The sequence below is a fragment of the Papio anubis genome, chromosome 16 (assembly GCF_008728515.1).
Source record: "Papio anubis isolate 15944 chromosome 16, Panubis1.0, whole genome shotgun sequence".
Lineage (NCBI taxonomy): Eukaryota > Metazoa > Chordata > Mammalia > Primates > Cercopithecidae > Papio > Papio anubis.
This window is the reverse complement of record NC_044991.1, coordinates 6,554,079-6,566,824: the sequence shown is the minus strand read 5'-3', so window position 1 is coordinate 6,566,824 and position 12,746 is coordinate 6,554,079. Positions and strand designations below refer to the sequence as shown.

The following is a 12,746-nucleotide window of genomic DNA, read 5'->3' as shown; positions in this document are numbered from 1 at the left end:
TCCAGGCTCTGTATGGTGGTAAGATGATGGGATGGCTTCAACCCGCATCCTTTCTGGGTCAAGGCCAGTGGGAAAAAGTGCCTGTCTCATTCTCTATTCCTGGTAAAGAATCAGTGCAGCTCATTAGCTCTAACTGGGCCATGCCCATCCCTGACTGTGTTCCTGGGAGGCCAGTGTGCCAGCCGGCTTTGTCCTGGGATGCCTGCTCCACCCCAGAGCTGAACTACAAGGCCCGAGCATGGTGGCAGGAGGGGCAGCTCTCTCTGAGGGAGGCTGAGTCTTGTTTGCCTGAAAGGATCAATGGATGCTGGGGAAGAAAAGCAATGGTGTCCAGAACAGTCACCTCTAGAAGGGGAGAGGCTGGGCTGGGGTAGGAAGAGTTTAGGGCAGGGCCTGCAGGGGCCAAGGTGGCCGTCCTGGTGAGAGAGCCCCGCTGGCCATCCCAAGAATAGGGCATGAGTCTGCCAAGGGTGCCCCTAGGTCTGGCATCTTGATTCTTTCCTCTGTGTTCTTGGCACAGACACTCATGCCAGGGCCTTTGCTATCACCCATAGTCTCAGAGTCCGGTTATTATTCCGTAGTCATCTGTAGGGGTGAGACCGTGCAGGGCTTTCCCTCCCCAGCTTCCTCCCTCCCTCATAGTAGCTCACTGTGTCCCCTGAGGCTGCCAGTGCTGCCGGGAAAGACCCGAGGCTCCTTCTGGGTCTCAGAGCCATTTCTTTGGTTGAACCCAGTTTGCGTCCTTCCCTGTAGAATTGGCTGCTGCTTCCTTTAGGGCCCCCACTGCACCCTGTACATAACCCTGCCAGGACATCTGTTTATTTTCCATTCTTGTAGCTTTATTTTTATTTCAAAAGGAACATAAGAACACAGTCTGGTGGCAAAGGCTCCCTCTGTCTCCTCCTTACCTTCAGCCACTGGGCCCTTGTAGCAGTAATGCTGCTCTTGTCATTCTGGAGCGTGTCCTTTCATTCCTTTTTCTGTGAATTTTGATACATACACATAGAAATACATAGTGCTGAGTTTTCTAGTTGTATTTTTTTACATAAATATCATGCTGTATCTATTTTAAAGTGTCTCACCATGTTGCCCAGGCCGGACTTGAACCCCTGGGCTCGAGTGATCCTCCTACCCCAGCTCCAAGTAGCTGAGACCACAGATGTGCACCACCACACCCAGCCTTTGCCGTATTGTTCTGCAATATGTGTTTTGTTTTTTTTTTTAATTTTTTGAGACAGGATCTGGCTCTGTCACCTAGGCTGGAGTGCAGTGGCATGATCCTGGCTCACTGCAACCTCCGCTTCTTGGTTTCAAGCTCTTTTCCCAGCCTCCTGGGTAGCTGGGACTACAGATTCATGCCACCACTCCTGGCTAATTTTTGTATTTTGTGTAGAGATGGGGTTTTGCCTTGTTGCCCAGGCTGGTCTCAAACTCCGGAACTCAAGCCATCCACCCGCCTCAGCCCCCCGAAGTGCTGGGATTATAGGTGTGAGTCAGTGCACCTGACCCAGCCTGCTTTTGCTTTTTAAAAAAATCTCAACACCACGCTATGTATTGCACTTAATTAATTGTGCATTGAATCCTTCGCGAGCCTTCTGTGCCAGGTGCGAGGTCGGCTGCTGGGTGGAAGTGACCAGGATACATCTTCCCTCGGCTACATGCAGACTCTCCACAGGGCAAGGGCAGGGCCTGCCCAGCCCCGTGCCCAGCCCTTTGGCATCCAGCTGCCAGTATTTGTTAGATCAGCAGGCTGTCATACCCAAGGATTGCTGCCACCTGAACAGGACAGGGCTTCAGCTGTGTGCTCTTGATGTGGAGTCCGCGCCACCTGTTGACCCTCTTTGGATTTTTACCTTATTGAAATGTTCACACATTTCTTTTAGCTTCTGAACTTATTTCATCTTGAGAAATGGACTGGAACCTTTGGCTCCAGCAGAACAAGTCCCATAAATCAGACGTTCAAGCTGAGCGATCCTTCTGGTTTTGGCCACAGTCGGGGCCTTCTTACTCCTCTGGTCTCGTCAGCACTGTTCAGAAACTCGTCCTTGACTTGGAGATAACAGTGAGTTAAATGGACGTAAATACACCGAGCTCATTACTCCGGGCCGGCATCCCGCATGACAAGGCCCACATCCATTTCTCAGTAAAAACAAACTACATCTGCCACTTGAAAGGTCAAGAAGCACTTTCATGTACGTTGTGCTCCATGGATCACTGGAAGTCCTTTCCCTCTTTTCCATATCCGGGCCAGGAGGAGCAGCTGCTCTCTGGCACCGTTTAGCCTTTGCTGCCTTTTACCCTAGGCAAGACATTTTGTTATTCCTCCGATTTGTAATCCCAAAACACTTGGAGATTGGACTTGGAGTTCGTAACCTCCTGGGGAGGGCCAGGCCTCACATTTCAAGGCCTTTGCACGTGTGATATGCCAGCAACAGCTCAGCCCTTTGAATTATGATCCACGGCTCCTTCTACTCACCTTCTTTCTGGATGTCAGAAAAGACTGCCCAACAGCATCTCCTCCCAGCTGCCGAGGCCGATGATATTTTTATTCTTATTTAGATTTTACTTAGGTCTTATTTTAACTCCACTGAGCTGTGAGATCTTCACCGAAGTACAACTGGACTTATTTTTAGAAGAACTGCTCTGTTAAGAAGACCTTCGTGCCTGATGAATTTAATTATTCTGATAAATTACAGCTTCTGCGAAGGAACCACGCCCCTCTGAGTACAGATGGAAGTTGGAAAATTCATAGAAAGCTGTCATCTCCTGGCAAAGGCCTGGGAAACCTCATTTGACAGGGATGTCTTTGGGTTCCTCTTAAGCACGAGCGAAGGATCCCAGTGCCCCCTCCCCTGCTGGGAAGAGGAGCCGGTGGCGTGAATTGGCACGGAGCCGCACCTTTCTTTCTCCTCCTTTATCCTCCCGCAAGCTCCACAGACCACTCTGCTTCTTTGAGCAGGATCAGTTGTAACTAGAAGTGGGTAGGGCTTGAAAGGGGCTGGTTAAGTGTTTAAAATTGAGGCAGCTTTCCTGCTATTTTCAAGTTCTTTTAGATGTGCAGGGATGGAGAATGGCTGTTTTTGTTGGGGTTTTCTCTTTGATCCTGGTTCAGACGGGGCCCTCTGAAATTTCTCCCCCTGATCTTTTGTGCTCTGTGAAAACCAGGAATTGCATGGATGGTGTAGAAAATCCCCATAGGTGGCAAAGCAACTCTGCTGTGTTGAAATGACATGCTTAGAAAAGTGTCAGAAAATGGAGATGCCATCGCTCCGGCCCCCCAGGGCCTGTGGCTCAGCCTCCCTTGGGCCTTTGTGTCTGGGCCAGACCCTCCAGGCAAGACCCTGGTGAGGCTGTTGGACCCATCGTTGCAGGGGTGCCTCGCCATCCCCCCGTGTCCTGCCCTGGTTCCCCTGGTGGAGCACAACGCTGATCAGCCTTGGCGTTTTCAGATTTCTTCTCTCCATTAAGGTAACCTTGTTCTTTAAACCAGCCTGCTTTCAAAGTTGTTTTCCTAATAATATCAAAAGGGGGGAAAAAAGCTGCCTGAAATTCTTTTTTTTTTTTTTTTGGGAAAGAGCCTGGGCATAAATAAATACAACCATACAAAGAAGAAAATTAAAAAAAAAAAAAATCAAAGATGGAACCTTCGCGTTTGGCCTGAGGTATAAATGGCAGGGTTTTTATGACATGCTTTTAGTGTTTGATTCTCTTTCTTTCCTTTTATGTTCTTATAATTCCAAATCAGGAGCGATGGTGTTTTTTTTTTTAAACCTTGCCCAATCTTTGGGTGGAGGCTTTGGAAGCCGCACATTCTCCACCATTACAGCCACTCAAAGCTGACGCCTCCCGAGGGGTTGCTGCGTGCCAATGACTGTGCCGAGTGCGTGTCTCCTTGAATCTTTGTGATCTCTCTGAGGTGTGTTAGGCCCCACTTCACAGATGGAAACTGAGGCATACAGAGCCGTCAAGTAGCTTGCCCAAGATCACACACCTTTTCAGTGGTCAAGCTGGGCTCCAAAACCAGCAGCCTGGCTCTGGGGTTCTAAGCCCTCTGTTGTGCTGCTCCTTGAATATATTAAAAGGCCTACTATGTGCAGGAACTGGGTTGGCACTGGCAGGAAGGGAAGTTCAGGAAGGAGATAGTTACATAGCTGTGTGGCTTGAGCTGGGGAGAGGGGAACACCCAGGAGGGCTTCTTGGAGGAGGTGGCCAGTAAGATGAGGTTGAAGATAGGTAGGATTTAGTAGGGCACAGTGAGGTGCAAGATCAGGTAGAACTGGCTTTAGTCCTGACTCTGGGGCTTCACATCTAACAGCACAGGACCAGCTACTCCCTCACAGACTCGTTTATTTATTATTATTATTATTATTAGTATTATTTTTGAGACAGTTGGAGTCTCGCTCTGTTGCCAGGCTGGAGTGAAGTGGCACAGCCTCGGCTCACTGCAACCTCCACCTCCCAGGTTCAAGCGATTCTCATGCCTCAGCTGCCCAAGTAGCTGGGATTGCAGGCACCCGCCGCCACGCCTGGCTAACATATGTAGGTACTCAGTAGAGACAGCAGATTCATCATGTTGGCCATGGCTGGCATGGAAGGTACCCTGCACATAGTAGGTACTCAGGAACACAGACACAGTGGATGGCTGGCATGGAAGGTAGCCTGCACATAGTAGGTGTTCAGGAAACGTTAGTGGTGCCCTCCCCTTTCCCATGGATAGTCAGCAATATGGGTTGGACATGTGTGTCCTGTAATCCGAGGTTGTTTGCCCTCTGGCTGGCCCACAGAATTTGAATTAATGGCTCACATTTATAAATGGGGAGATTCCACACCAAACCCCATATTTCCAGCTTTTCTTGAAAACTCAGATCTGGTGACTGCAGCCCGCACTTCCCACTCTGCCGTCCCAGGCTGAGCGAGGAGTGCCCATCTCCAAAGACAGTGAACCAAGGGGCCTTCATCCTGTCAAATGCCCTCCTGTCTCTCTCTTCCTACCTGGCCGCCCGTGCAGGCCACAGAGCGCGGTGCTGCAGGTGAACTCTGCTGCAGTGGGAACGAATTGGCGTCGGCTCCCTCGTGGCCGGCTGCTGGATTCGTGTGGACAGGGACATTCTTCTTAGAACAGTGCAGACACTTAGGAAAACAAGCACAAGACGGTCTTTTTCCCTTAATCACCCATCTCATGAAATCAAGCCCCAGTCCCTTGGAAGCCCACACCCTCCACACCCTCCAGACACTGAGAGAATGCATGCCAGCATGCCTGTGCCAGCGTGCCTCTGCCAGCACACCCGGGCCAGCAGACCTTTCTCTGTGACTGAAGACAGCTGGCACTTCATATCTTTGAAGGGTTTGTCTTTCTGGCAAGTGGACGGTACTTTGAAAACCAAAACATTCCTGAGATTCACTGAAAGCCACTAAACTGGCACCGTTCAGGCGGCGAGGGTTGGGGGCAGGGGAAGCCAAGGGTGTGAGAGCAGCCCCTCCTTCCAAAAATCAGACCGATCCTCTGAAGATGACGATCAGATCCAGGCTGAAAGCTCCTCTGCAAAGGAGCTGTGTCCTTCAGGGAACCCAGGCTGCAAAATGTAGCAAGGCCCAGAAGGGCATCCCTCAAACCTTCATGGGGTTCAGCTTTGGACATGCTGGCTCTGGTTTGTCCCCACTGCACTCTGCACAGAGCCCGGAAGGCCCTTTCGTTAGCCTGGCCTTCTTTCAAGGCCAGTTCAATTGCTGCCTCCTCCAGGGATCCCTCCATGCTTCTCTGTGGAATGGGGGACCTTGCCTGCCTTGTGGTCACTCTTCCCCCAGTTTGTGCCCCTCTTGGAGCTTAATCAGAGAAACCCTGTACATCCACAGCTGCCTCTCCCACTCGCGGGGAGTGGTTTGTGGGCCATGTGTGGGTGCTCACGATTCCCCTAATTCCTCAGGAAATGTGGGGAATTTCCTGTGGGGCCGGTACTCCCACCACCTCATGTTACAGATGGGGAAACTGAGGCTTAGTGAGATGAGGGGACTTCCCCAAGACCACACACCAGCAAGTTGCAATGCGAGATTTGGACTGGGGCTCTGTGGCCACAGGCTTGGGCTCTTCCTGCCAACCGAGGGGTCTGCCAGCCTGTGCCCCTTCTTCCTGGTCCTCGAAGCCTTTGCTTCCCTCAGGCCATCGTGCATAACCAGCCCCTTCAGAATGCGCTGCTGAACAGGCCCTGGGCGGTGTTCGTGAGCGCGTTTCTCATTTATTAAGGTCACAAAATCCCTGGCCCTGTTTAATGTCATCTTTGATGTTCAAGGGCGGCATGGAAATCTCTGTTTTCATGTGACCCAATTTCTAGGCTTTCAAAATGCGGCTCCTCTCCTCCTCCCTCTCTGTGTTTTTGAAATCAGGTGAGCAGCGCTGCCTCCAAGCGTTGACCACTTGCCCCGAGGTCTCCCTCCCCACTCCTCAGGTTCAGGCACGTGGGTGCAGTGCCAGCTCTCGGGCCTTGCCAAGAGGACTCTTGGGCATAGACCACCTGTATGATCCTCCACAGGTAGGGAAACTGGGTCTTTTGTTCTTCCTCTGCCGTCGGCGTGAGCACTGCAGGCAGCTGTGCTGGACAGGACCTCCCTGCACCTGTCGTGTCTTCCTAGGATGCCAGCCAGGACATGGAACTTCCACCAGACCCCCTGTACTCCAGGGCTATCATATTCCCAAGGATTCCTGTGAAAAATCACTTTCCCCTGTTTCCTTTCTGCCTTTTAAGACTCTCTGCTGGTTACAACTCTTCTTGGAACTAGTCACGTGGTACAAATAATTGCTGAAATTTGGTCCCTGTTTTCTCAGCTGATCTGGGTGACCTGTGGGGGATCTTCTGGAATATTTTCAGGGAGGGGGGGCGGAGGGAATCTCAAAGCTCTGTGCCTGTATCATTTCCCCGTGAAGGCATTTAATATTTGTCCACTGCTGGTGCAGAGTTATGCTGAGGATTTTGGAACTTCAACGATGAGTGGTGCCCGGGCATCCCTTAGGATGCTGGCTGTGGGTGGAGGACAGTGTGTGCCGGCAGCCAGGCTGGCTTGCGGCTGGAATGTGGGTTACCTGGAGAGGGCCTGCTTTTTTTTTTTTTTTCTATTTAAAAAATTTGTTGTAAAATAGACATAACGTAAACTTTACCATCTTAGCCGTTTTCAAGAGCAGAATTCACTGGTATTAAGTACGTTCTCATTGTGCAGCCATCACCACCCACTCACCCACAGAACTCTTTCATCTTTCCAAACTGAAACTCTGCCGTCGTTCAACACTACCTCTCTATTTGCCACCTCCCCCTACCCCCAGCAGCCACCAGACTGCTTTCTCCTCTGTGCATTTGCCTACTTGAGGGACCGCCTATGGATGGAATTGTACGGTGTTTGACTTTCTGTGTCTGGCTTATTTCACTGAGCATAACATTCTCAAGGTTCACCCATGCTGTAGCCTGGTTTGAACGTCCTTCCTTTTTAAGGCTGGATAATATTCCGTGGTATACATGGACCACGTTTTGCTTACTCATTCATCTGGTGTTCTCAAATGCCAAGACTCAGTGACTGCAGCCGTGCCCGAAACCTTCCTCTAATCAAAACACTTCCTAACCCCAATCTGTACCTAGGCTCTGACACTCCTGCATCAGGCAGTCCTCCAGGATAAGTTACCTGTTTAAAATGCAAATATATTTCCTTGTGGGGAGTGGGTAATTGGCATTCTGGGGCCCCGCTGCCATTGTCTTTATGAGGGAGGGAGGTTGTGTTGTCCTAGAAGCTGGGTCCACGGCCGCGTCCCAAGAGCCCATCAGGTGCCACGCTCTGGGCTGGGGACTCGACGTTCATGGTTTGGTTACATTTAGCCCTTCCAAAGACCCTGGCATTTTTGCAGTGTTACCTATAAATTCCATGTGCGGAAACATGGGTTAATTTCCACTTTTTTTTTTTTTTTTTTTGATAGAGTTTCGCTCTGTCACCAGGCTGAAGTGCAGTGGTGTGATCTTGGCTCACTGCAACCTCTGCCTCCCAGGTTCAAGCAATTCTCCCACCACAGCCTCCTGAGTAGCTGGGACTACAGGTGTGTGCCACCACACCCAGCTAATTTTTGTATTTTTAGTAGAGACAGGCTATCATCATGTTGGCCAGGATGATCTCCATCTCTTGACCTCGTGATCCACCCGCCTCAGCCTCCCAAAGTGCTGGGATTACAGGCGTGAGCCACCATGCCCGGCCTGGTTATTTCCACTTTTGGGCTATTTTGAGTAGTGCAGCTATGGACACGGAGTAAAAGACGGTCCGCTTTTTCAGAAGCTGAGTATCAGGACCTTTGCTGACATGAGAGGAGCTGGCATCCTGGGGCCCTGCTGCCATTGTCCTTATGAGGATGGAGGTTGTGTTGTCCTGAAAGCTGGGTCCACAGGTGTGTCCCGAGAGCCCATTGCGTGCCATGCTCTGGGCTGGATGCTTGACATTTATGGTTACATTCAGCCCTTCCAAAGGCCCTGGCATTTTTGCAGTATTACCTATAAATGCCACATGAGGGACATGCAGAGAGGTGAGTGGGACGTACCTGGGGTCTCACGGCCAGCACGGGTGGGGCCCCGCTGGCCTGCTACTCCAGAGCCATCATGCCACACCCCCTGCTGCTCCATCGCCTGCCACTGTGGAGGCTGGGTGTCCAGAGCTGGAGGTGTTCAAGGTTCGAGGTGACTGTGGTGTTAAAAGAGGAAATACGGTTTTACTTCTGAACCCGTTTCATGGAGAAGGAGGGACAGCTCCGGGCACACTGGCCTGGGTACTTTTGCGGCATGTGATCAGAGACTGCTCCCCAGCGGTCCTCCACCAGAGCCATGAAAGCGGCCAGGGCCCTACCTCCACCCGGCACCATGGACGCATCTTGGGGCTGGAACCTGGAGTCCCACGTGCAGTTGGAGCTGAGGCTGTGACTGTGGAAAAAGTGTGACATCACAGAAGCAAGGGTTTTGGTGCCTGGCGTCTGGGTGGGTGGGTGTTCCTCCCTGGTGGATGCGGCTGAAAGGCCTGGAGCGTCTCCTCGGTGCAGGGCGATGAGGGGTCGTTTCTGGTTCTGGGGTTGTCCCTAATCACTGGGCGTTCCAGACCCTGTAACTGTTCAGCACTCCCTTGAGACGGGAGGCCATGGTGTTTCTGACTTGGAGCCTCTGGCTCTCTTTATTAGATTCTGTTGCATGTTCCAGCAGTCCTGACCTGGATGTTCCATCATATTTCTGTCCCTGTGAATGTGGCCATCACCAGTGACCCCACTTTAAACTCCAGATTCACCTGTCTGCATGACCGGAGGGGATTAGCGTCTTGAGTCCGTGGTTCAGGATGCGGCCCCCCAGCAGAGGAAGGGCAGTTGGTGGAACTCTCATGCCCCATCGCTGTGGTCCATGCTTTGTCTGCCTCAGCGGCCTTGGTCAGATCTGGAAACATCTGGAAGCTTCGGTGTCTTAGTTATGAGTTTCAAAGAGCAGTGAAAACAGACTGGCAGAGCTCAGCGAGACCTGGGAAATATCTGGGGTGGGGAAGAACTACAGAATGTATTCTTGGTTCGGAGCATTTTTCCCTCCGACTCTTTCTGGGCAACAGGCCTTTTAGGAATGTTTGTTAAATGCTGAAAAAACAGGAATTGATTTCTCTCTGCGTCCACAGCCAACACGTGAGGCCACGGCACTCCGTGTATACTAACCTGGTTTTTCTTTCCTTTTGCTCAACAGTGAGTGACCTGCAGGAAGAAGGCAAGAATGCCATCAACTCACCGATGTCCCCCGCCCTGGCAGATGTTCACCCTGAAGACACCCAGCTTGGTACGGGGCGTTCCTCCGCTCCCTGCCCTGAGACAGTTGAGCTTCTGTGGCACTAAGTTGGTCTTGGGGAGGCCAATGAGGAGCCTGATAGATCTGGCCTCTTGATCAGATGCTGGGGGCATTTGGGAGTCTAAGTTCTTAGCTCAAGGTCATGTTTAGAAAAGTCCGTTGGGAAAAGCAAGTCCTTCTTTGAGGGTTTCTGACCCAGTTTTAAAATGTAAGTTTTATTATTCAGATGGTGAAGCCAGCAGATCAGGAGAAGACTGAGTTGAAAAGATAGTTTGTTAAACTCATAGTTCTGAAAGGGGGTGTAGCAGGCCACTCAGGGCCACACCATGCCATGCCTTGCCATGCCATGCCACGACACACCATGCCACGCCACGCCACTCCATACCACGCCACACCATGCCATGCCACACCATACCGTGCCACACCGTGCCACACCACGCCATGCCATGCCACACCATAGCATACCATGCCACACTGTGCCACACCACACCATGCCATACTACACCACATCACTCCATGAAAGGCCACGTGGAAAGCACCAGTGTCAGGCAGAGGCAGAAGGAGCAGGGTCAATGCCTTTATTTTATATTTTATGTGTGTATTTTTTGAGATAGAGTCTCACTCTGTCGCCCAAGCTGGAGTGCAGTGATCCAAAGCTCATGGCAGCCTTGACCTTCCAGGTTCAAGTGATCCTCCTGCCTTAGCCTCCTGAGTAGCTGGGACTACAGGCATGTGCCACCATGCCCACCTAACTTTTTAAATTTTTTGTAGAGATGGGGTCTTGCCATGTTGCTCAGGCTGGTCTCCAACTCCTGGGCTCAAGCAATTCTCCTGTCTCGGTTTCCCAAAGTGCAGCGACTATGGGTATGAGCCACTGCGTCCGGCCCCAATACCCTTACTGTGGTTTTCTCTGAAGGAATGGGCAAGGCTGGGTGAATGGGCCTAGGCCTGGCTTGTTGGAGTCATACCAGTGGGCTTTGGGGTGCAGGAGCTGTCCTGAGTCTTCTCAGGAAGAAGACTCTCCTTCTTCCACACCACGTGGCGTGGCATGGTATGGTATGGCATGGCGTGGCATGTCCCCAGGGCCAGGGGAGATTAGGGTGAGGATATTGACTGGGAGTGTAGGAGCCCCATGAGAGCCCAAGAAAAGAGATGGCTGGGGGCTCTGGGCTCTGGGGCTCAGGCTCTGAGCGGGTTTACGTGTGAAATGTGTGTTCAGAGAGGGTGGGTTACCATCTCTAGGAATTAGCTCGCCCTGGAGGTGCAGTCTCTCCAGTCAGCACGGCCCCGAGATGCCACACACCAGAAAATACAGAAAACAGGCTGGGCGCTGTGGCTCACGCTTGTAATCCCAGCACTGTGGAAGGCCACAGTGAGCGGATCACTTGAGGTCAGGAGTTTGAGATCAGCCTGGCCAACGTGGCAAAACCACGTCTCTCCTAAGAATACAAAAATTAGCCGGGTGTGGTTAGCCTGTAGTCCCAGCTACTCTGGAGGCTGAGGCAGGAGAATCGCTTGAACCCGGGAGGGGGAGGTTGCAGTGAGCCGAGATCGCACCACTGCACTCCAACCGGGGTGACAGAGCGAGACATCTCAATGAAAAAAAAGAAAAAAAGAAATTGCAAAACATGATTAATATGCTTCCTCCCTTTGGGCCAGCCAGAGCTGCCCGCAGCCTGGGCTTACAGGGTGGGCCCTGCCAAGTGGCCCAGGCCCCTGCGCTCACCGCCTGATGTAATGGGTAACAGCTAAGACACATTTTCCTTAAAGTGTGTTTTGGGATCCAGCTGATCTGGAAGGCGATTGTGGAACATTCTGCTTATTTCCAAACCCTGGTTCAAAGGGAAGTCCCAGTTCATCCCTTTTTTGTGGTTTCCGTGACAAGGCCAGGCCAGCAAGAGCTTATGGAGAAGAAATGCCAATGCAAGTTCAGCCGCCAGCCGACCCAAAGCCAGAGCTGGTGATGCTACCTGAGGTCACACCGGGGTCCACTGGGCTTCCTCTCCCTCCAGTTAGAAGACAGCAGCCCCACCAGGCGCGGTGGCTCAGGCCTGTAATCTCAGCACTTTGGGAGGCCATGGCGGGTGGATCACCTGAGCTCAGGAGTTCGAGACCAGCCTGGCCAACATGGCAAAACCCTGTCTCTACTAAAAAATGCAAAAATTGGGTGTAGTGGCTCACGCCGGTAATCCCAGCACTTTGGGAGGCCGAGGCAGATGGATCACCTGAGCTCAGGAGTTCGACACCAGACTGGCCAACATGGTGAAACCCTGTCTACTAAAAATACAAAAATTAGCCGAGTATGGTGGCAAATGCCTGAAATCCTAGCTACTTGGGAGGCTAAGGCAGGAGAATTGCTTGAACCCTGGAGGCGGAGGTTGTAATGAGCCGAGGTCCCACCATTGCACTCCAGCCTGGGCAACAAGAGTGAAATTCCATCTCAAAAAATAAAATAAATAAATAATTAGCCAGGCTTGGTGGTACACACCTATAGTCCTAGCTACTCAGGAGGCTGAGGTGGGAGGATTGCCTGAGACTAAAGAGGTTGAGGCTACAGTGAGCCAAGATCATATCACTGCACTCTAGCCTGGGCAACAGAGTTAGACCCTGTCTCAAAAAATAATAATAACTGAACTCACTCACTGAATATTTGCACAGCACCTGACTCTTTCTGAAGTTGTCTTTGTGTATTTCATATCCTTTGGGCTCATGGATGTCATCATTGTAGCGAATATTGGGGGTACACTGTGAATGCTTCTGCTCCTGAGTCCCTTCAGGGACCCTGTGAGGTGGGTTGTATCATTATCCCCATTGTACAGATGGGGAAACTGAGGCACAGATCTACGATCACAGGGATCACTAGTAAGTGCCAAAGTTTTGAACCCCGGGCGTTTTGCCCCCAGAGCTGGGCTGCTC

The 12,746-nt window shown here is 51.5% G+C and overlaps 1 protein-coding gene across 9 annotated transcripts in view; it reads left to right on the top strand.

Annotated features, from left to right (window-relative positions):
• PARVB (parvin beta) overlaps positions 1–12,746 on the top strand; it is a 162,034-nt gene that overhangs the window by 85,766 nt on the left and 63,522 nt on the right. For all 9 annotated transcript variants that reach the window (XM_003905676.5, XM_009217458.4, XM_017945377.3 and 6 more), the window contains one exon: positions 9,732–9,821. In XM_003905676.5, the coding sequence (XP_003905725.1) occupies positions 9,732–9,821 (90 nt within the window). The remainder of the gene's footprint in view (positions 1–9,731; positions 9,822–12,746) is intronic.